Source organism: Gadus morhua, chromosome 15 (assembly GCF_902167405.1).
Source record: "Gadus morhua chromosome 15, gadMor3.0, whole genome shotgun sequence".
Classification (NCBI taxonomy): Eukaryota; Metazoa; Chordata; class Actinopteri; order Gadiformes; family Gadidae; genus Gadus; species Gadus morhua.
Genome location: NC_044062.1, coordinates 4981831 through 5002149, shown reverse-complemented (window position 1 = coordinate 5002149; position 20319 = coordinate 4981831). Strand labels below are relative to the sequence as shown.

At 45.2% G+C, this 20319-nt stretch overlaps 1 protein-coding gene across 2 annotated transcripts; it reads right to left on the bottom strand.

Moving 5' to 3' along the window:
- Positions 1-4: 4 nt before the first annotated feature.
- fbxo11a (F-box protein 11a) lies at positions 5-12531 on the bottom strand. Of its 2 annotated transcripts, none has more exons than XR_003979630.1 (22): positions 12189-12531; positions 10096-10223; positions 9811-9892; positions 9380-9521; positions 8755-8884; positions 8081-8164; positions 7797-7929; positions 7570-7676; positions 7334-7445; positions 6983-7089; positions 6675-6812; positions 6150-6367; positions 5208-5388; positions 4507-4629; positions 3987-4072; positions 3765-3841; positions 3528-3671; positions 2624-2734; positions 2248-2355; positions 2058-2108; positions 1645-1743; positions 5-1302 (listed from the first exon to the last, which is right to left on the bottom strand). XR_003979630.1 is itself a non-coding variant. In XM_030378819.1 (22 exons), the coding sequence occupies exons 1-22, from the start codon at positions 12274-12276 to the stop codon at positions 1173-1175; spliced, it is 2637 nt and encodes an 878-aa protein (XP_030234679.1). In that variant the 5' UTR covers positions 12277-12531; the 3' UTR covers positions 5-1172. The 2 variants fall into 2 exon arrangements, 1 of the variants encoding a protein (XP_030234679.1); XM_030378819.1 differs by having other exon boundaries at positions 2000-2108.
- Positions 12532-20319: the final 7788 nt, after the last annotated feature.

The following is a 20319-nucleotide window of genomic DNA, read 5'->3' as shown; positions in this document are numbered from 1 at the left end:
CAAGTAAAAATGGTGTAGGTTTATTAGGCCATTTGAGTTGGATATACCATATAGTATTACAAAAAAAAATAAGTTTACAACAGGTACAAATTGTGCAAGACAGTGGAGCTGTAAAATGGACACGGTATACAGGAATACGTCATGACTGTATAAAAACATCGTGTGGCATTCCCATCAGGACTGCCGACAGCCACAGTAGAGGAAATCTAGAGAATCTCACCAACAAACACCATAAGAAGACAGTAAAAGTTCAGGTCAAGGATACTAAAAACGACACATAAGCTATACACGGGAGACTGGGCTTTTAACAAGTCTTGTGAAATTAAAAAAGTTTTTTTTTCTTTTTCTTGAATGATAAATGTAAATAAGCCAACATTGCTGGAGGAAATGTTTAGTGTTTCCTCGTGTTCTCTTTCACAGAAAGAAGTTAAGATACTGCGACGGGAGTACATTTACAGCGGAAGTGTGGGGGGGGAAGCGATTGCTGGGTGAGAAAAATAAAAAAATAAAACCACGTTGAATAAAATAAAGACATTCAAGTACAGTACGATTTTTGCATGAAATACAAAACTACACAAAAAGCATTACAAATTAAATCTTTTTTTTTTTTTATCGCTGAAGTGCTGTTTCCTTTTTGTTTTCTTTTTTCCGGACGTGCATACAAGCTCGACGGTTGCCCGGTGATGGAAGTATTGTTGCCATGGGGACCGCTTGAGTCAGCGCCGCTGTCCATGAGGATTCTTGTATATACGTGACTGGCTGTCGCTCAGACAGACAGACGTGCTTTGCTGGCTCTTCCTTGGCATCTCTCTCTCTCTCTCTCTCTCTCCCCCTCTCTCCCTCCCCGCCCTCCTCCCCCCATTCCCTCCCCCGCCCAAATCCTGAGTCCTCGGTCGATAAATTGTAAAAAATAAAATAAGAAGAATCGAGGCGTCCAATGGGGGAACCTTATCCCCTTCCTGTCCCACTCCTGCATATAAAGTTGCGTATCTCTTGCGTCACGTCCTCCTCGGAAGTGAATCTGTGGACTTGGAGCCCGGGTTTCGGCCTTGTCCCCCTGTACAGGCTGGCCTGCCTCCATCTTGGAGTCTGACGGAGCCAGGAAGGTGGCGGTGCTGTGTGTGTGTCTGTCTCTGTGTGTGTGTGTTTGTGTGCGCGGTGGCTCTCAAGTCTCAGTTGTGCTGCAGGGTGTTCGACTCGATCGGGGGGGCAGAGTCGTACAGCGTGTCCGTGTCGTGCGTGGGCTCTCCGGCGAGCGTGCACGGGTTCGACAGTGTCCCGGCGCCGCAGTCACAGAAGAACCTGCGTGAGGACGGAACAGTTTTCCAATCACGCACTGCAGCAAAGCTCTCCGTTACACAATTTCTTTGAGAAGTATAATTGTACATTATATACTACTTTAGTGGGATTGGGTTTGGCTTGATATTAAATTTGCTTTAATCTAAGTATAATAATGAATAATAGATAGATATATGTCACAAAGACAAACAGGTTGGCCTCTTAATGGTGGCTAAGGGTAACACACTGGGGATCGAACCCGGTACGTGTTGGAGGGGGAACACACATCCCGGCCGCTACGCTATCCAGTGCCCCACCAATAAAAAGTTCTTTCATGCAGGATTCAAAGGGTCTCCAGGGACTCACCGGTCATGTCGGATGAACTCCACGTCGTGTCCCTGGTGACACTTTTTGATGCAGTTCACGCAGATGGCGTTGCGGTCTGTGGTGTTACAGGTGTGGCACCTGTCGGGGAGCCAGAGGACCACAGCGTTAGTGACGCAGACCCAACACTGGGGCCAGAGCAAGAGGCTCACAAGAAAAAACACTTCAAACAACGCGACTATCAACGGTAAACTATCAACGGTAAGCTATCAACGGTAAGCTATCAATGGTAAGCTATCAACGGTAAGCTAACAACGGTAAGCTATCAACGGTAAGCTATCAACGGTAAGCTATCAACGGTAAGCTATCAACGGTAAGCTAGAACAGGAAGATTTACCTGTAAAAATCGTGCATTGGGTAGCTGGTGTAACTTGAAATCTTGTACAGGCACTGACCTCTGCTTACAGCCTTTTCAATGGCATCCTGATTGTTCATTATTTTGTTATCTGCAGAGAGGAACAGAAGGGAAACCACGCGTTAAGATTCATTCCTGGATCCGTTCGAACTTGAACCTTTTGGTGTGAACATGGCCCTTTTAGGAGTGCGTCATGACGGTGGTCTTGTATGGCGGACCCCCGGCCTTACCTTTCATCGTCACGTTGACGCCAGAGGCCAGGAAGAGCCCTCCGAAGCGGTTGTTGAAGATCTGGTTAGCCTCTAGAGTGGCCGTGGCGTGGTTTGTGATCTCGATACCTGCGGAGAAGATAACATGTTCCGAGTTGCTCTCCAATCTCTCTCTGGCATGTATACGTGTTTTTACAGGTTTCAGGCGAGCGAGCGAGCGAGCGAGAGAGAGAGAGAGAGAGAGAGAGAGAGACTGATTAGCCTCATTAGGCCCGTTTGTTTGTTTTATAACGGCGCCACATTAGCGAGGCTGTAACAAAGCCATGGCTATTAGACTGAAATAACAAGTTAGCCTCATGCTAAGGAGACGCCAGATCCGTGTGCGCGAGCTACCCACCTGCAGCGAAGCCGTCGAATATTCGGTTTTTCCGCAGTATGGGGTGGCTGTTGGTGCTAATGAGAACGCCCGCCTGGGCGTTTCGGAAGATGTCGTTTTCTTCTAGCAACCCTGAGAAGAGGAAACAGATGAAATGGTTGATTTGCGTTTTTTTTTTTTTTTTTCTTTCACCGCAGACCGACTTTGTTGAGAGAAACAGAACAGCATCTGGCAATTGATCTCGTTGTGGTTGGTGGGTTTTATTCTTTAGAAGCTAAAAAGTGTTGCTGTGGTGGAAAAAACGCTACGCAACGACAGTTTACATTTCAAAACATATTAGTCAAAATATTCTATAATAGAGTTCTGTCCGGTCTGATGAAGTAAGGTATTCACATCCGATCATGACAAAACCTGAAGCGATAAAGAGAATGCAGAAGCGTTTGACTGCTCACAAATTGAAAATACATGTGAATGTACCGTTCACAGGGAACCATTCAGAACAGCGAAAATACACTCCGTTACCGACAGAGGAAATCATTTCCACTAACGCGAGTGGTATGATACGAGAGCTGCTATTGACTTTTTCCGGATCATCTTTTATGGGTTCGAAATGAAGACTGAAATGATCAATCCCCCACCGTCACAAAAGAAACATGGTAATACTTTTAGGTTTTCCTCTTCTAGAACCCAAGCAATGCTGTTGTATCACTCCTGTAGCACCCCTATCCCCCCAATCAAACATCTCGCTGTTACACTCCCACCATTTCCCCAACAGACAATTCGACTGTTAAAATTATGTAGAGTCAATGTCTTTCTATTGAGGATTTGAATTGCCAACGATTCAAGATCACCCCTCGTATGAAACCGGGTCTTTGGGATACACACATCATACATTATGCTTTTTTTATGAACAGATTTGAAGTACCTCGTCCTCCATTGAAGATACAGATCCCTCCGTCCCTCCCATCGTGGATCTTGTTCCTGCGCAGCGTGGGGTTGCTGTCCGTCTTGATCCACACTCCGGCCATGGCGTTGTCGAAGATCTCGTTGTCCTCAATGAAGCCCAAGCCTTGAGTGCACAAACGGGTCTGGTTATCCATCGTTCTTGTTGCAGGTATATGGCGACTGAAGATAAACCGAGATGATACGGATGGTGTCTCACCAGAGTTGTAAACCAAAATGCCTCCGTTTTGACCGCCCCAGATTTTGTTCCGTCGGATTTTGGGATTACTGCCAGTTCTGTTCAAAGGAATAGAAATCGTCAATATGTACAATTGACGTAAATCAACAGGAGGTTGATATTTTGAAAGGAAATCTGTGTGCCGCACAAATTGGCCCTCCAAGTTTCTAACTCACAGGCCTATCAGGAGGACAATTGACCCACCTAATCTGTACTCCAGAGTACATGTGGTTGTAGATGTCGTTATCCTCCAGCACACCGTGACCGTTGTCGTAGAAGTAGACCCCGACCTGTTAACACAACCACAACGCTGGTCAGTTCCCCTCAGTGCCCCTGATGCTGCCCATAATAAAAGAGTGTCGTTTTAACACAGACATAAACACTTCACTGTCGCCTTAAAGGGGACATATTATACCACCAGGTGTGTGTACGATTAGCCTTACAAGCCGTTTCGAAAATCGGCCCCATGTGACATCAGTAGTGGGCGTGTCCACCTAGATCAGTGCTGGATAGATGAGCAACGTTCACTTCAGTCCACTGGGTAGGCTGGTAGACTGATCTATCCAGCAGGTCTTCGAAATGGCTTGTAAGGCTAATCACACTCACACCTGGTGGTATAATACGTCCCCTTTAATGTTTTCGCCTCACAAAGGGGGCGCTGAACCCAGTGCGGTCAGGTCTGCGCCGTGGTTGAGCGCGTCGTCCCTATAGGCGCCACCCTTACCTGCTTGCCGCTGTGTATCCTGTTTCTCCTCAGTACTGGCGTGCTGCCAGTCGTCACCCAGACCCCTGCCAGCGTGTTACTGTACACCTCGTTCTCCTCGATCACCCCCTGGCCCTTTTCATGCTGCGGGGGGGGGGGGGGGGGGAACAGACCACACAGGGGCGGGTACAGAGTCAGCGGGCCGCCGTGAACGTGATACGCCTCGGACTACCGCACGCCATTTGCATTTTCGGTCATCGAGCCGACCGTTCGATCCTATGCCGGCGGTCGCCCGTGTGCATGAGTGTGTGGATGACACTCCCCACTAGGACAGAACGATTCATCTAATCCAAACCAACGTCGCAATGTAATAGAACGCGATTTGCAAATCGCAAAGGCTGCGGTTTTTGGGGATTTGTTACTGTAACTGACTGGAGATCAGCGAGATTCGTATTTATTTTTCTTTTACAATTCAATAGTTGAATAAAGACGTTATAATCAATTCATGCATCAGTTCATCTCCACACATAGGCCTGGACTAAAGGAAACAGCATTTTATATGTTGACTGCTTCCAATGTTGTGTTGGTAATGCTATAGAATTATTTATTGCTTGTTTAGTGAATAATACAGAACATAAGGAACGCACACCAAATCTCAATCGCGATGTCGGCGTTAATAATCACAATTCGATTATTTCCCCAAGTCGTTCTGCCCCACTCACCACGTAGATGCCCCCGTGCTGCCCGTCGTGGATCTTGTTGTGCCTGACGATGGGGCAGCTGTTGGTGCGGATCTGGATGCCTGCCAGCGCGTTGCCGTAGATGTCGTTGCTCTCTATGAGGCCCCGGCCGTCGCCGAAGATGTAGACTCCACCCTGGTTCCCGTTGAAGATGGCGTTGCCCCTGCAGGCCGGTGGGAGAGCGCACGTCAGGGAGAGCGCACGTCAGGGAGAGCGCACGTCAGGGAGAGCGCACGTCAGACAGGAACGCTTTCGGACACCGAGGTTGAGGAGGTGGTTTTAAAGAAAAGGGCTTTCACATTGCCCCAACAATCATTTGTTGGCTTGATCGTTATTGCAAATTAAATGTGTGTGCAGCGATGGTAAAAAATAAATAAAAAATAAATACGAATAAAAGCAATAGAGTAACAAAGTGTAGGGAGAAGGCCTTAATGCAGACACCGGTGCCTAATAGAATATCAATAAAAGTCGGGTCGATTAAAGGTGTATCAGCGATGTCGGGTGACGTCTCTTCTGTTGGTACTTGAAGCGAGATCCCAAACAAACAGAGCCAGCTCGCCCCTCCCTTCTGGGTTTCGTGCATCCAATAAAAACTATCATGAACGCAGCGCAAAGCCCCACAACACCCGCCCCTTGTCTGTGATTGGTTGGAATACTATTTATTTTGGTTGAGGTGTTGGTAGTACCATTTGTTTTGGTGTACGATCTCAGAGCACAGGCTGCCTAAAGGGACGGGGTTTTTTTGACGGCCTGCTTATGGGGCAGGCAGCAAGCGGTCGTGAGGAAAGATCAGATGAATGTGATCATTTATGTTTCCTAGAATCCCTGATACAACCTTTAAGTAAAATAAATCAACCCGAATAGACAAGTACAATAGAAGAGTAATATTGAACACATGGAAACGTTATGATGAGCCACACTAACCTTATGGTGGGATCGCTGTTGGAGGTGATCCACACGCCGGCGAAGTTGTTTGCATAGATCTTGTTGTCGATGAACTGCCCGCGGCCCTTCTCGTGGACGTAGATGCCGCCCGTCTGGCCGTGGTGGATCTCGCAGCACACCACCGTGGGGTTGGCGTACGCCTTCACCTCGAAGCCCGCGATGCGGTTCCTGTGGATGTTGCAGCTGTCGAAGTAGCCCTGCGGTACGCAAACATCGCTTTAGTACCAAATCACATGAAAGCTTTTGTGCAAAATTATAAAAAACTAAATCATATTTTTTTTTTCTTGACATTAAAATTTTTCCTTGACATTAATAGATTTTCAAAAGGACCGATAATAGATAAACCTACAAAAATAATGAATCTCTGTTGTCCTAAAAAGAAGTTCAAGTCAAAAGGAGTGAATGAAAGTTTGCATTTGCTTTAGTAGAAACAACAAATAATCAATCAAGTCCGGCTCAAGTCTACGCCTAACAGGCTAGGAGGAGGAGCACTTTGAGCCGTACCATGCCGTGGTCGAAGGTGAACACCCCCACGTCTCTGCCGTGGTGGATGTGGTTCCGTCGGATGATGGGGTTGCCGTGGTTCTTCACCCAGATGCCCGCCAGCGCGTTGTTGGAGATCTCGTTGTCCTCGTACATGCCCTGGGGGTGGGGGGGGGGGGGGGGGATCAGTGAGTACTCAGCGGGTAACGTGTCGCAGCTTCAGACGTATTCAATACCGTGTTCTCCGTCAGTCCCGTGTTCTTCAGCTTCCAATACCAAGGCTGAATTATGGGGATGGGTACTGCGTCGTGTGAAGTCACGGTCGTTACCTGTGCATGGTCAGTGATGTAGAGGCCAACGTTTTCACAGTCGCTGATGTTGCAGTGCTTGATGGTGGGAAAGGCACCCTGGCCGCTCACGCAAACTGCCGACCCAACTGAAAGCGCCAGGGAGACATTAGTTTTATCACCTCTAGAAAGGTTGTACACCCAGTCCAACATTAGCCACCGTTGAAGGCTTGATGCTTGAGATGTCTAGATTTGAAATTGCAATGCATGATTGATAAGCAGGCGTTTTTAGTTCCCGCAGGAGATGCCTTGTAAATGGCCTGAGCTCTGACAAATGGAAGTGTTTTGGATCGTTCCCCATGAGGTCAGCGGGTTTGTGCGTGAAGACGTTACCTGTGCATGTGCAGCGAATGATGCAGTGGTCTATGATGGGGCTGCAGTTGACCGTGATCTCCAGGCAGTGATGTGCGTTGTGGTGCTGGGCAGACTTATCATCGGGGTTGAACTACGACAGAGAGACAAACGCGTCGACCGATAAGGATCACAAAACCATTTCTTTGACTGGACGTAACCAACACCTTTTCAGTAACATGAAAAATAAACAAATTAATAAATAAAAGCGTGGTTACCCGTATGGTCATGTATCCGACGTACGCGTCCTCGGATCCCTCCATGAATACAAACGTCGAATCGCGGGTGTTCTCAATGACCACTTTGTCGGCTACTTTCCCCGGGGCTGTGGAGTCAGAGACGCAGGAGGTGTCAGAGGGAACACAGGGACCCCTTTGAAAGCACGCACAGGGGGGAGTTGATGAGGGGGGGGAGGGGGGCGACGGTGTTCTTCTGATACACGTACCGGCGCCAACCATTGTGATGGGCGACTCGATGTAGATCCACTCGTCCGTGTAGACGCCGGAGTGGACGAAAATGAGGCCGTCGAAGTGGCCCTCCTGCACGCCGCCCAGGGCGTCTTCGATGGTGTCGTAGTACTGAAGGGAACGCCGGGAATTATTAGGAACAAGGGATGCACCGTTGATTAATTGCAATATTTAAAATGAAAAATTTGCTGAAGCTAGTCTCGCTGGGTGACTCGCGGTGACATGGGAAAGAACACACACCGCTAAAGAAGTGGTCACTTACGAGCATGCTCTCTCGTCCCTTGTATCGGTCGGGATTACTGTAGAAGTGCTCAGCGAAGCCTGGCTTTACGTGCGCTCCCTTGTACTGTGAAGGAGAAAGGTAATATGGTGAATAATGCACATTCCATAAGGAATTGGATTGAAATTGTTGCAACAGAAGGATAACAGGGTGTAATGGGCGTCTTTATTTGTAGTAAATTTACCCTAATAAAAGTAGTCAAGTGTTTAACAACTGCTATAAACTAACCGAAATGGTGACTGGGCTAAAGTGTATTAAAATCCATGAATGAATGGGAATTAATAACTGCATCAATGTCTTCATTAACAATGTGCTGTATTTGGCACAAGAACCTAATATTTCATAGTGCAGGCAAAAGCTTTATAGTGGCTATGACTACCATCTGTTACTATCAAGGGCAGTGTAGTTTCCTGTGATCTATCTGACATTTTTACAGCAGTGGATGGAAATGTTCCACGTTTAAAAACCCCAAATGGTTTAAGGCTGAATATTAACCTTCAACACAGCAGCACATAAATAATACTATAAAAGACTCAATAGCAAACAAAGACGATCTCTTGCGTTGTAAGGGTTCTTCTGTAATCGAAGGACTACCTCCATGCATTAAGTTGAATTTAAGTGGTGGGGAATTAGCATGCATAAGCAAGGCTCATTACCAGTTGCTGGAAGCTCTCCTTCCAAGGGTTGGGTTGTTCATACTCCTCTGGGTTGATCTGGAAGAACTTCCCTGCCTCTGGGTGCATCATAGGACGTGTGTATTCAAAAACCTCCATGTAAAGCCTCTTCCTGCAATGCAGCATAGACAGGGTTTAGGCTCTGAATATTGACAGCAGCAACATATTTAATCTGGAACTGCACTTTTAAACCTAAAGGATCGTTTCTAGCCCTTAGGCATGAATAACAAGACTTTTTGCTTATAGAGTTCACATGCTTATTTTACTTAAACCAATAGCACCTCACATTTTAAATTATTGTATTAGTTCCGTCGATAAACTCAAGAACTAGTCGGAACATTACTTGCATACAATTTTTATACCTCAAAAAACAACAACACAATTGACCGCTACCAACATTTCCCATAAAACAACTAATGAACGCTAATGGCCCTCATAATATAACATGTCTTACGATGGGACATTAACAAACTCGATGATGTCTTATCCATCATCCATCACACAGAAATCCGCAGTGATGGTGAGTAACAGCCCATTAACAACTGATGGAGATGTGATTATAATAACAGCACTGCCGACCGGGGGGGGGGGGGGCAGGGGGTCTCACCAGATGATTGGGTCGTTTGCCAGCTCGCTGAAGCGCTTGCACACGCATGCAGCGCGACAAAGGTCCTGCTCCAGGAGGTAGGAGAAGATCTTCAGCACCACCTCGTCCGGGAGCTTCTCCTGGAGGTACTGCTCTGCTGGCGCTGTGGGGAACACACACACACACACCGTCGTTAGAGGCGCCTACTTTACGAGAGCTTTGCAGGTGCGTGAGTTGGAGAACTAAATTACAGGCGGTTTGTCGTGGAACATCCTTTTTTTTTGGACCGGAAAAATGTAATATAGTAACCTTATGGTAACTATATAACAATGAGTATAGTATGGTCACAATGAATATAGTAACCTTGTGGTTGCTATATTCTATGCACGTATGAATGCATTCGTTTTTCTAAGTTTTTCTCGTCAAAAGATGATTGTTTTCTTTCTGATTACCTGATAAATCTTGACACTTTCCCGAGACTCTGGGGCGCTTTGCTCGATGCCCAAAGTTGTCAGTGGTGGATGTGGAAGCACCCTGCATGAGGAGAAGCATGTTTCTAGATTAAATAAGGCATTGTCTGATACATTAATTATTTGCAGGATTGACAATAGGTTCACCCTAGTTTTTCAACATATGATTCACGATAACAAAACTGATTGGTTGCATGATTTTCTTTGTGTGGTTCACTCAATTGAATGTACCAAAGACCCCTGTCAGTTGGGTTTGAGATGTCATACCTCCATGTTGGCCTTGGCTGGACACACTGTTCTCTTCTGTAGTAGAGACTTCCTTCTAAGTTGGTAGGGACTGTTCTGAGCTCCTGGACCGGATTCTTCTGCGACCATATCTGCAGGAACGTCCTCATCTTAAAAATAAATAAAAAATGAACACAATAAGACAACCATTTCTGACATGCGCGGCAAATATTGTTTCATAAGCGTGGTTTAGATTGATGGATGCATAGCTCTAATTTTAGCAGAACAATGCTTTTGATGCAGAGCTTCAGACTACTTCAGAAATCTCTCCAATCAGACGCTTGTTTTTTGAAAACTCGTACGTCTTCAGTGTTGTATAATTCTACTTGACCAGCCTACTTGAACAGTCTAAATTCATTTTTCATCACATGCACTCAAGCTATTTTCATTCCCTCTTATGTTTCATCGTTACTCAAGTATGTTAGAATGGGAACACACACACAGGCTTTTATCATTCAACATACAGAACCTTATCAATATTACCCATAAATGACAAATCTACTCTTAAGCATTTAAAGAACTATAAAGGCCAATAATCAAACAGCATCAAGCAGCAAAATATACGTACATTTACTATTCCAATTAAACATAATGTTCCTAAATCCTTCACAAAAAATATATATTTACAATACCATACAAACGCAACAAGGAATCACCTTTTGATTGAGAATAAGCCATTATTGTAAAGGTTTGAGGAGGAAGGGATGAGCTGTCGGCTACCAGTTACCCCAGGTGAGGGACGCAGACAGTGCTTGTTGCTTTGGTTGCACATGACTCCCAGGCTACTAGACCAGTAACCACTACAAACACCAGAGACCTGACTTGTCCAGCTCAATCAGCAAAGATCCCAATGCACTGTGGCAACACTCTTAACAACAATGAGCAGAGCCTTTTGAACCCTAGGCTGAGCATGCATGCGTGCCATGCACATACATGATAACATAGTATACTGTATAAAATGTGAAATGGTGGATTGCATCACTACCAAAACGAAAAAGTGGAGATGATTGTACAATTCGATGGCTCAAACCGCTAGTGCATTAACCATGAAGGTAGATTCCCACCTGTGGTCCTAAGCTAACGTTACATGCCATTCCCTCCACTAATTAAAAGTCGTTTTGGACAAAAGCGTCGGCAAAATAATTGTAACGATGAGGAGGTAGATGCAATATTAATATTTCGAGCTCAGGTTAAAACGCGCTGGAGCGAGAAAATGATGTATCCAGCATTAATTTGGGAAACAATTAACATAAGTTATGTTAATTGATGACCAAGTCTTTACACGTCGTAACGTTTACATTGCGCTGCATTAACGTCACATGGTAACTCACATAGGCAGCGTTTCGATTGCTATTCCTGTGTTTGGTCGAACAGCTGTTTAATGTGTATGAGATCTAGCGATCCTTCAGCCGGGGATGTGGGGGGGACTCGGTGGAAACCAGGGGGACCGCACCGTACGATTCAGCTTGTTTACTTTTAAGGAGATCGGTGTACACATTGTATATTCCACGCGTGTCGTCCTGCTCTCTGCAAAAAAAACATGCAATTCTGCTCTTGATGTACAGGAAAATTGACCAACCCGTGACCATGTCAATCAAACGCGTACAACGTTGACATTTATAAGGGACCACAACCATGCCGGAGACTGGCGTCATATGGTATGCTGATTAGCATGTTAGCACGGGGGATACGGATAGCAAACATACGTTATGTGGCTGGCGTTTCCCCCTCAGCGCATTTGACAGACATGTTTGAAGACAAATGATATCTGGGGAAAGTGGGAGACTGACGCTTGAAGGTGAAGCAAGCGCTGAATGCGGGCAGGGCGATAGTTGAGAAGATAAGGAGCTGGAGCAGTGAGAAGAGCCAGCCAGACAAAGCGCGGCCTGTGCGCTGGGTACAGACACAAGCCGCGGTGTTTCCTGAGAGCCGTCTACCGCGTAAGGCTGCTATTGTCTGGGGTTTGATACAAAACAAATAGGGCAACAATGTCACGCCCGGGCCAAAACGTTGACACGGACGCCTAGTACATGCAATGTGGAGTGGATGCTGGTTAAGATACGGGTCCACTTTACCTCTTTCCTGGTTATTCCTTTCCGGCTCTACCGGGCGCGGCCTGGACACTCGCCTGGGTCTTCTGCTACTTGCTCTGACGGAGTTCATTTGGGGGGGTTATTAATCTTTGAAGAAATGTCTAACCCTTCGCAGCAGCAGAGACAAAGCGGGGCACACTAGCTAATATGCCTTTTTCTTAAACATTGCGCAGTCCGCCACCTTTTCCGTTACCAAAAAGGGGAAAACAAATATGTGGTTCGGTTCCTAACCCCTGCGCCTGTTCCGCCGCTGCTGTTATGCTATAGCAGGAGGAGCCATAACAAGACGAGCAGCACAGACCATGGAGGCTAACGGACTGCTCTTGCCACAACTGCATCACATGGGACGGCCTTCCGTCGTTACGTCACTGATCAAAATAAAACGACGACTGCCCTACCATGAGGAAAATAATAGACCATGGGTGTAGGATAACGTATAGGAACACCTGTGATTACATAGCTTATGCAAAGGTTGACTTCTTTGTCACTAGGAGTGGCTGGATACAATGTGTGACAATTCCTCCATGTATCAAACTGCAGTGGCAGAACCAGAGCAGTCTGTGTTTGGTCAGTGTTTTGTGATACACATTGAAGTATGGATAGGCCTACTAATAGCCTAGTAAAAATAAAGTGTGGCCGGCCATCACATGTGCAGCCTTCTGTTTCACACGCAACTGTCAAAGTATCACATCTCTATCACCACTCATTGGTGTCCTTCATCCAATTTAATTAAAATTCTTGAATTGGATAATTATAAAAATGGTGTGCAACGATGCATGTTATTCTATCAATCAAGTGAATTCATTGGTTAGGGTTAATGACTTAAATGGGATAATATGCTGATCATTTGACCAGATTAATACAAATCAAGCTTGATATTTATTAGGTTTCATATTGGTCTTATGCGCCAAGGGAGAAACCTACACTATATTTTAAAACCCTGTAACTGCACTGTAGTCTATATGTCCACTAGATGTCTCTCCTGCAACCTATTATACATCCACTGCATAAACGAGATGGTCAGTAAATGGTGCTTTGTCTCCAAAAAAAATTCCTCTGTTCACGTCAATGGGATGTTTATCCTAATAGGATCTTTTAAGATATTTCAATTGATTTATTGATTTCAAAGTCCAGAGCTCTCATGTGAGGCATACATGAAAGACATAGTTAACTTTCTGGATCCAAACTACGGACTGCTACCACAAGTACCATATAACATGCTGTGCAAAGGACAGGGAGATTATATACCCTCACTTATAGAAAGTATGATTCTAAATTGACTTCGTTTTCGTTGGATAAAAGGAAAAGGGACTAGGTCAAATTAACTAGTGTTTCTCATGAATGCCTTAAGGTGGCAGTGTCATCATGACTTTTCAGAAGAGACAATGATCTAACTCTGATTTCTGGCCCTGGCACATTTAATTCAATTGTATCTGCCGGCCTTTATAATGTATTACCTCATGTACTGAAGACTGCCACCATCCACACTAGTGGGGCCATCTGTGCTTTGTGGCTCGGTGGCCATTAACCCATCTGGGGGTTTGTCGGTCTGACAGTTAGGGCTAGTGGCCGTTGACCTTACGAGGGGAGGAGTCAAAAGTCATGTCTCTAGAGTTATCTAAGGACACACCGTTGTTTTAAGGAGTTTACTAAAGGGAATTATGGTTGGCCTTTTTATGAATAAATAAAAAAACTGTCTTCCTTTTTATACATCGCCTAGTATTATTTTGTATGGGGTAGTATCACGTTTTTATCTACTCAATAGGTGACTTCTTGTAGGGATTTATTACATTATTTATCTGTTAGAGCAGTTGAGCTTTTTTTCCATAAACACTTTTCATAATAATAAAAAAGACTTTAGCCTACAGGCCCGAAAATTTTTACGTTTACTACTATTATAGGATATCTAAACCAATGGGACTGGATAACATTATCCATGTAAGAAAGAAAAAACAAACCCAAATGCAACCTGCCGTGTTATAACACAGCATGTCGATGATATGATAGTGAGGAACATGTGTTGGCTTGGTAACTCTTCGAGTATCCAGTGGCAACAGAGGTCTTTTGAGAACCAGTGCCTTTGGATTGGCTGTTGTGCCCACCAGTCTTCCATGTCGCCAAGTCTGACCGACACAGTCTCGTTTAACTGCAATCACTTCCTCTTCCTGCTCTCTCACCAGACGTCTACCGTTTTCATTGTGTCAAAATGACTGCCCACACATTGATGGATTTAAAACTTTGAAATAACCTCTTCCTTGTATAGCATAGCGTTGAGTCTCATGGAGATATTTTGAGTCGTGGATAACCTGTTTCCAAACCACCATCTTCTCTCTAGTCCTGCATATGTCTGAAGGCATCCACTGGGACAACGGCAGACATAACAGCATAAGTGTCTTTGTCTCAGTGTCCTGTCTGTCAGACCCCCAGCCCCTGCACACGCACCCTCTAGCCCCGCCCATATTTGGGCGGCTGTTACCGAGAGGGCAGATGGCTTATTACCATAAATAGGACAGTGAAAGAGAGAGAGGGGGAGAGAGTCAGATAGAGTGGATGAGGGAGAGTAAGAGAAAGAGGGGGAGTGTGCGTGTGCGTGTGTGTCTGTGAGAGAGAGAGTGAGAGTAAGCGAGTGAACAGGAGAACCATGCGGCCCAAAAACTAAGGAAATGGAAGGCCGTTGCTAGGAGAAGGGGAAACAGCTTTATGGCAACACAAAGGCAACCCCCCCCCTCCCCTCTTCCTCCTCTTTCTCCTTTACTCCTTCTCTTCATCTCTCTCAGCTCCCCCCCCCATTGGTCCTTGTTCACGGGACTGAAACTGCCACTGCAGGTTGGGCACAGATGGTGCATGGAGCCCAACGTCCATAAAGCTGGACACAGCCTGCGCCAATACTGTAAGACCTGGAACAAGTACATCACACCTTCTCCTTTCCAGGACAGGAGTGTAGTGCTGAAACCCAGCCCAGTGTCATCTAGGAATGGGTCACTTGATGCACACAGGCAATCTGAAGCCTGAGAGATATCAGATTTGTCTGAGGTCTCTAGTCCAAGGATGACTCCGTTTGGTTCTCTGTGCTCCGTAAGCGGTAATGATTCCTCTCCGTCAGATTCCTTGTGATGACATTCTCCTTCAACCCGAAAAGAATACGATCCTAATATTTATTACACATTTTAGTCTCCACCAGAGTGGGATAATATCCTCTTATTCTATTAGTCGAGTCACCCTTTAAAATAAGAACGCGTCCACCTTGAGGAGACACCTTAGGTGTGCACGCCGTGCACAACCAATTGCTTTAAGGTAAGAAAGGAAGATGACTCAAGCCCAACATCCTCAGTCAACCCATTAGCAGAGCAAAATGGGACAGGATGTCAGTGGACATCCTCCACGTTTAAAGAACCGCACCAAGTGATTGCGATTAAGCAAAGGCGCAGCAATAACCACAATTAACAACAGGAAACGTGGCGACGGCCATAGAAGAAAGCGTCATTAGCGGCGGCCCTGTTTGCATCGGAAAACAGGGACCATGACCCATTCCTCTCTCCCCTGTCCTCTACCATGCTTCATTACCCCGTGCTTAGCCAGGCACAGGGAGGCAGGGCAGCCCCTGTGCCCACTTACAGCCACACGACCAGGATCCCCATAGACACGGCAAGGGGTGCACACCGCCCTCCAGCTCCAGGTCACTCTAACTCCATTATGGGCCCGGGGACGCAGAGAAGACAGCGGGATATCTGTGCCGTCAACGGTACACACCAACAGCCCTCTCTCACACCGACCACCCAAAGAAATACCAATCACGAGTTGAAGCCAACTCCCAGCATGCAGCAATCGGTATGTTAATGTAAATGTAACATTTGATACATGGAAGATGATAATGTCAAATGGTCTCTTTCAATGGAAGCTGCCTTTTGGTGGTTTTTATAGAGTTTATAGAGTGAAAACTGTGCACTGCACTCAGACATGCACAGGTAGACAGGTGGGGGCGTCCAGGCATGCATGCACACGCCACCATCCCTGCCTTTTGAAGCGCTGCTAAGTCTCACACATGGCGTAATAAACCATGGAGCTGATGGTGCCAAACAACGTCTCTGCAGCCACAAGGCTACTATTGTCCTGGAAGATAACGTGGACTCTGTGACGAGGACATAGCAGGGTAATTAAGATGTGATGAAAGATGAGGGGTGTGTAGATGTAAGAAATAATCAGCACGGGGTTGCCGTGGTTTGCAGTGAGGGCGTTGGTCAAATCTTCAACTGGAGACAGGTCATGACCACCCATAATTAATAAATGATGTTTTTAAATATGCATGGGATGGTTAGGGATAGAGAATATTGTGTTTTCCCCGCTATCCTACTCCGCCTCTTGGTTAACTGACTTCCGAAACTGTTCATTTGCCCGCAAGGAGCAGTCATTAGGAGTGAATAACAAAATTTAGCTTGGCAATAGCACACCCCAAGATCAATGGCCTAATTCAATTGGCCCCTTGTGCGTTGTGTTGTATAGCAGGGCCATTTGCAGGGCTTTATAAGGGACCCATGGAGCTTTATTGTGCTTAAAACAACAAAGAAATGCTAATCACATTGGTCAATAGAGGCAAAGCAGACATAATACCTAAAAACTGCTGCTAGAATTTAAAAGAAGGGGAAAAGAGCAACCTTCAATTGTGTTTGGTTGAGTTTTTCAAGGAATTAATTACAATAAGGAAAAATTTTACCAATTAATTATCTGCATAAATTGTGATGCTTTAATGATTACAGCATTTATCGTCTGCAAGGTCTGATAACAACTAAAACGGTTTCCTAAGCATTGCTCTTAACAGTAATAACAGTAATTTGTAATAATGTAGATATATACTGTATTCATCCATCCTTTTTAGAGTCAGAAATGTTTTTCTGCATTGACTTTTTACCTTAAGATCCTTGCATTTCAGTATGTGTGGGGAATAACTGATACTTTACAGTGTTTGCACAATATCTGACCTATCTGAACTCAACAAATAAGCTGAATCAACACAAAATTACTGCGTATTTGTTTGGCGGCCGTGACAATCATTGCTCTTCAGACGCATCAAGAATGGCATTGCCTCTGCATAAAACCGAGGCACTTATCAAGCTAGAGATAAGAGACAACTATAGACTGCTGACACAATTCATAAAGCCTGGTTAGCAAAAAGGGCTTTCAAACAAAGAACTCCAGTAGGCAAACACTCTGCCATTGAATATAAACAGGCGGCCAGACACAGGAGCACCTCCAGGGAAAACAAACCAGAAAAACAGAAAAAGGTGCTGCCTGCATTTAAATCAAGTTAACCACACCTGGTTTTCAGTTAGAAAGGGCATCAGGAAATATTGTGTTTCCATAGCAATTTGGCAATACTATTGAACATGACATGAACAACATTTTGTTGTTCTTGTTAAAAAGGAACAGTTCTTTTGTTTGTTCTTTAAACCGGTTCTAGTCAGTGCGCTTACTGACTTCTGATCTTCTGGCGCAACATTTATTTACTTAAGTGTCTCACGACTGCAAAACGACTTGTTTGCAACAGTTAGAGGAAGACATCGATGCATTTCAACATTAATTATATCCGTTTAAAAAACGTTTTATCAGTTTAGAAATGTCTCCAGCAGGAGACCCATCCTCTCTGCTGGAGATAGTGGGTCAGCATCTGAAATAACTTACGGGTAGCTGTTGAAGGGCATGGACTAGGCCCAGTGAATCACAGGACAACGTATTCACTATATGTTTGCTGTTTACTGTTTCCAAAACCAGAAGTGAAGTGAAATATTTAAATTGTACTTCAAATATTAAATAAAATTCAGCATTGCATCCCAGCCTTGTGTATTTGTTTGTGTACGCGACACAATTAGCCAGATTTAGAGGGCATGCATCCACTGTACCACGCTGAGCCATCCTTCTCAAGCAGAACACGACAGCTTAACTGTCGCCTTGTTTCATTTCAACCTCTCCATCACCCGAGAGGCTTCATGTCAGTGGCCTGTTCCGCAGAGTTTAGTAAGGTGCCATGACAGAACAGGGTGATGAAGAGGAGGAGGGACCAAATCAGGGAACAGCAGAAAGAAAGGGAGGTTGCAAAGGAAGCAAAGGATGGAGCATCAAACAAACAGGAGCTGTCACTAATAGAGAGGTTTATGAGCTGGAGTCCGGGGCTGGAATGGAGTGCCGCACGCGAGTCGCAGCCTCTTATCGGCTCGCCGGCAGCACAGCTCCGACACTTGCTCTTCGTAAAAAATGGCCTGATTCATTTTCTGCATGAGAGGGTCTCGCTGGGGCGGCACCGGACCAGCCAGGCCACACAGATTTATGGACCATTAAAGCAGCAGGCCTCCTGACCACTGTGCCACCACGGGCTGCATACTCTGAGCAGGCCGCCACCGCCACCTCATTCATGCACGCTCGCAGCGCCCTCCATCAGTTCCTCGCCTCTGCTTCAGCCGCTGCCACTTTAACTGCGCTGAACAAACTTGCCCTTTAGTCTATAATTTAATTATTCAAAATCAAACCCTCTTTACACACTGCCGTGTCTCTTCTACATTGTTTTTTAAATGTTTCCCTGGAAACGCTTTATTCATTATCCCTGGCTCCACTGCATCTTTTAACCACTTTTTTTTACTCTGAACGTGTTAATCTGGTTCTTCTTCTTCTTCCCTTTCTCTCTTGCTGTGGATTCATGCTACAGAATTAAAAGCACATTTTGAATTGTGTGGTTTATTAGCAGGCCGGTGTGGACTGTGTGTTATGTGATCGTAGTCGTGGTCTTCAATAATAAACACTGGTGATGGTGGGCAGTGGGGCAGGTTGTTCTGGCCTAACGGTTTTGAAATCAGATTAGAACCATTGCAGACACAGAGACTAATGGGTCTGTCTTTCCAAGGCATCCTCGCTCGGCTCTGTTACCTTGGTGATTGCTGTTTCTAGCTCGCCTCTTTCATTTGCTGGCTATGCAACTTCATCATCCCGAGGAGTGATTCTGGAAGGAAAATGGGGCACAGTCTATAACGCTTGTTGGGCCTAAGAATAGGTCTTTGTGCATGGAAATTGTGGGGGAAAAAGGGCAACCTGCAAACACAGTTAAAGTGAATAAGCAGATCGGATTGAGCAGAGAATGATGGCCGTGCGTATGATGCCATTACCTTGTTCACAACAATCATACTTGAACCCTGTTCTGCAGCTTGGAGGAGTCATTATTATTATTTTTTTTTATATTTAACTATGCAGGCACACAATAGAGACATTTATAACATTATTCAATCTGCATAACAGTCTGCTTTACTGATGTTTAGGGCAAAAGAGGATCACTGACAAAGTTTCGTAAAATAAATGCATGTTTCCAGTAATAATAAAAAATGGTGTGTAAACATTTAGAATGAATGAATGCATATTGGAATGGAGGAGACTTGACAACAATCCCAATACAGTTACGGCCGATTGTCGTATGCGTGGAGTGGTAAGGCATCACCCTTCTGTGAATATTACAGTTAGGTGTGAAGTCACCTTGCATTCTACAGCTGAACTCAGAGAACACCCCCAGCAGGAAAGCAAATTCTCCCATGCAAACATCAGCTACCGAACAGGTTGATCATGCAACTTCTGTTTAGACTTTAATTAAAAATAACCATAGTGGTGTCTGTCATTTAATGTATCTGGTTCGAATATTTTTGTAGCTGGCACTGCAAATAAGTCGCATGAAATTGTAATTGCTATCAGCAGCAAAGATGAATTTGGCAGAATCGCTGTTTACTTTAGAAGGGGCCCAGAGGAGGGTCCGTCAACGTCATGAATATGGGTGTGGTTCCACTGCCAGCCCGTCCTTTATGTACGCCTGGGCTATTGGTGTGAATAAACGTGGCTTTGTTTAGTAGCCTACTTACAGGGTTTAAATATCAAACGGCCCCTTAATATCAATCTATGGCCCTCGTTGACTCCCAACCATATTTTGTACGAATACATTTTAAACATAACTATCCCTGAAAAAAGTAGCACAGAACGACTGATTTGTTGTGGAAGCCGTTCGCATCTGGTGGGGAAAAAAAAGGTGAAAGCGATGCACAGCACACACACTGCACGTTGCAAAGTAGGATGGCGTGCGCGCTCGCTG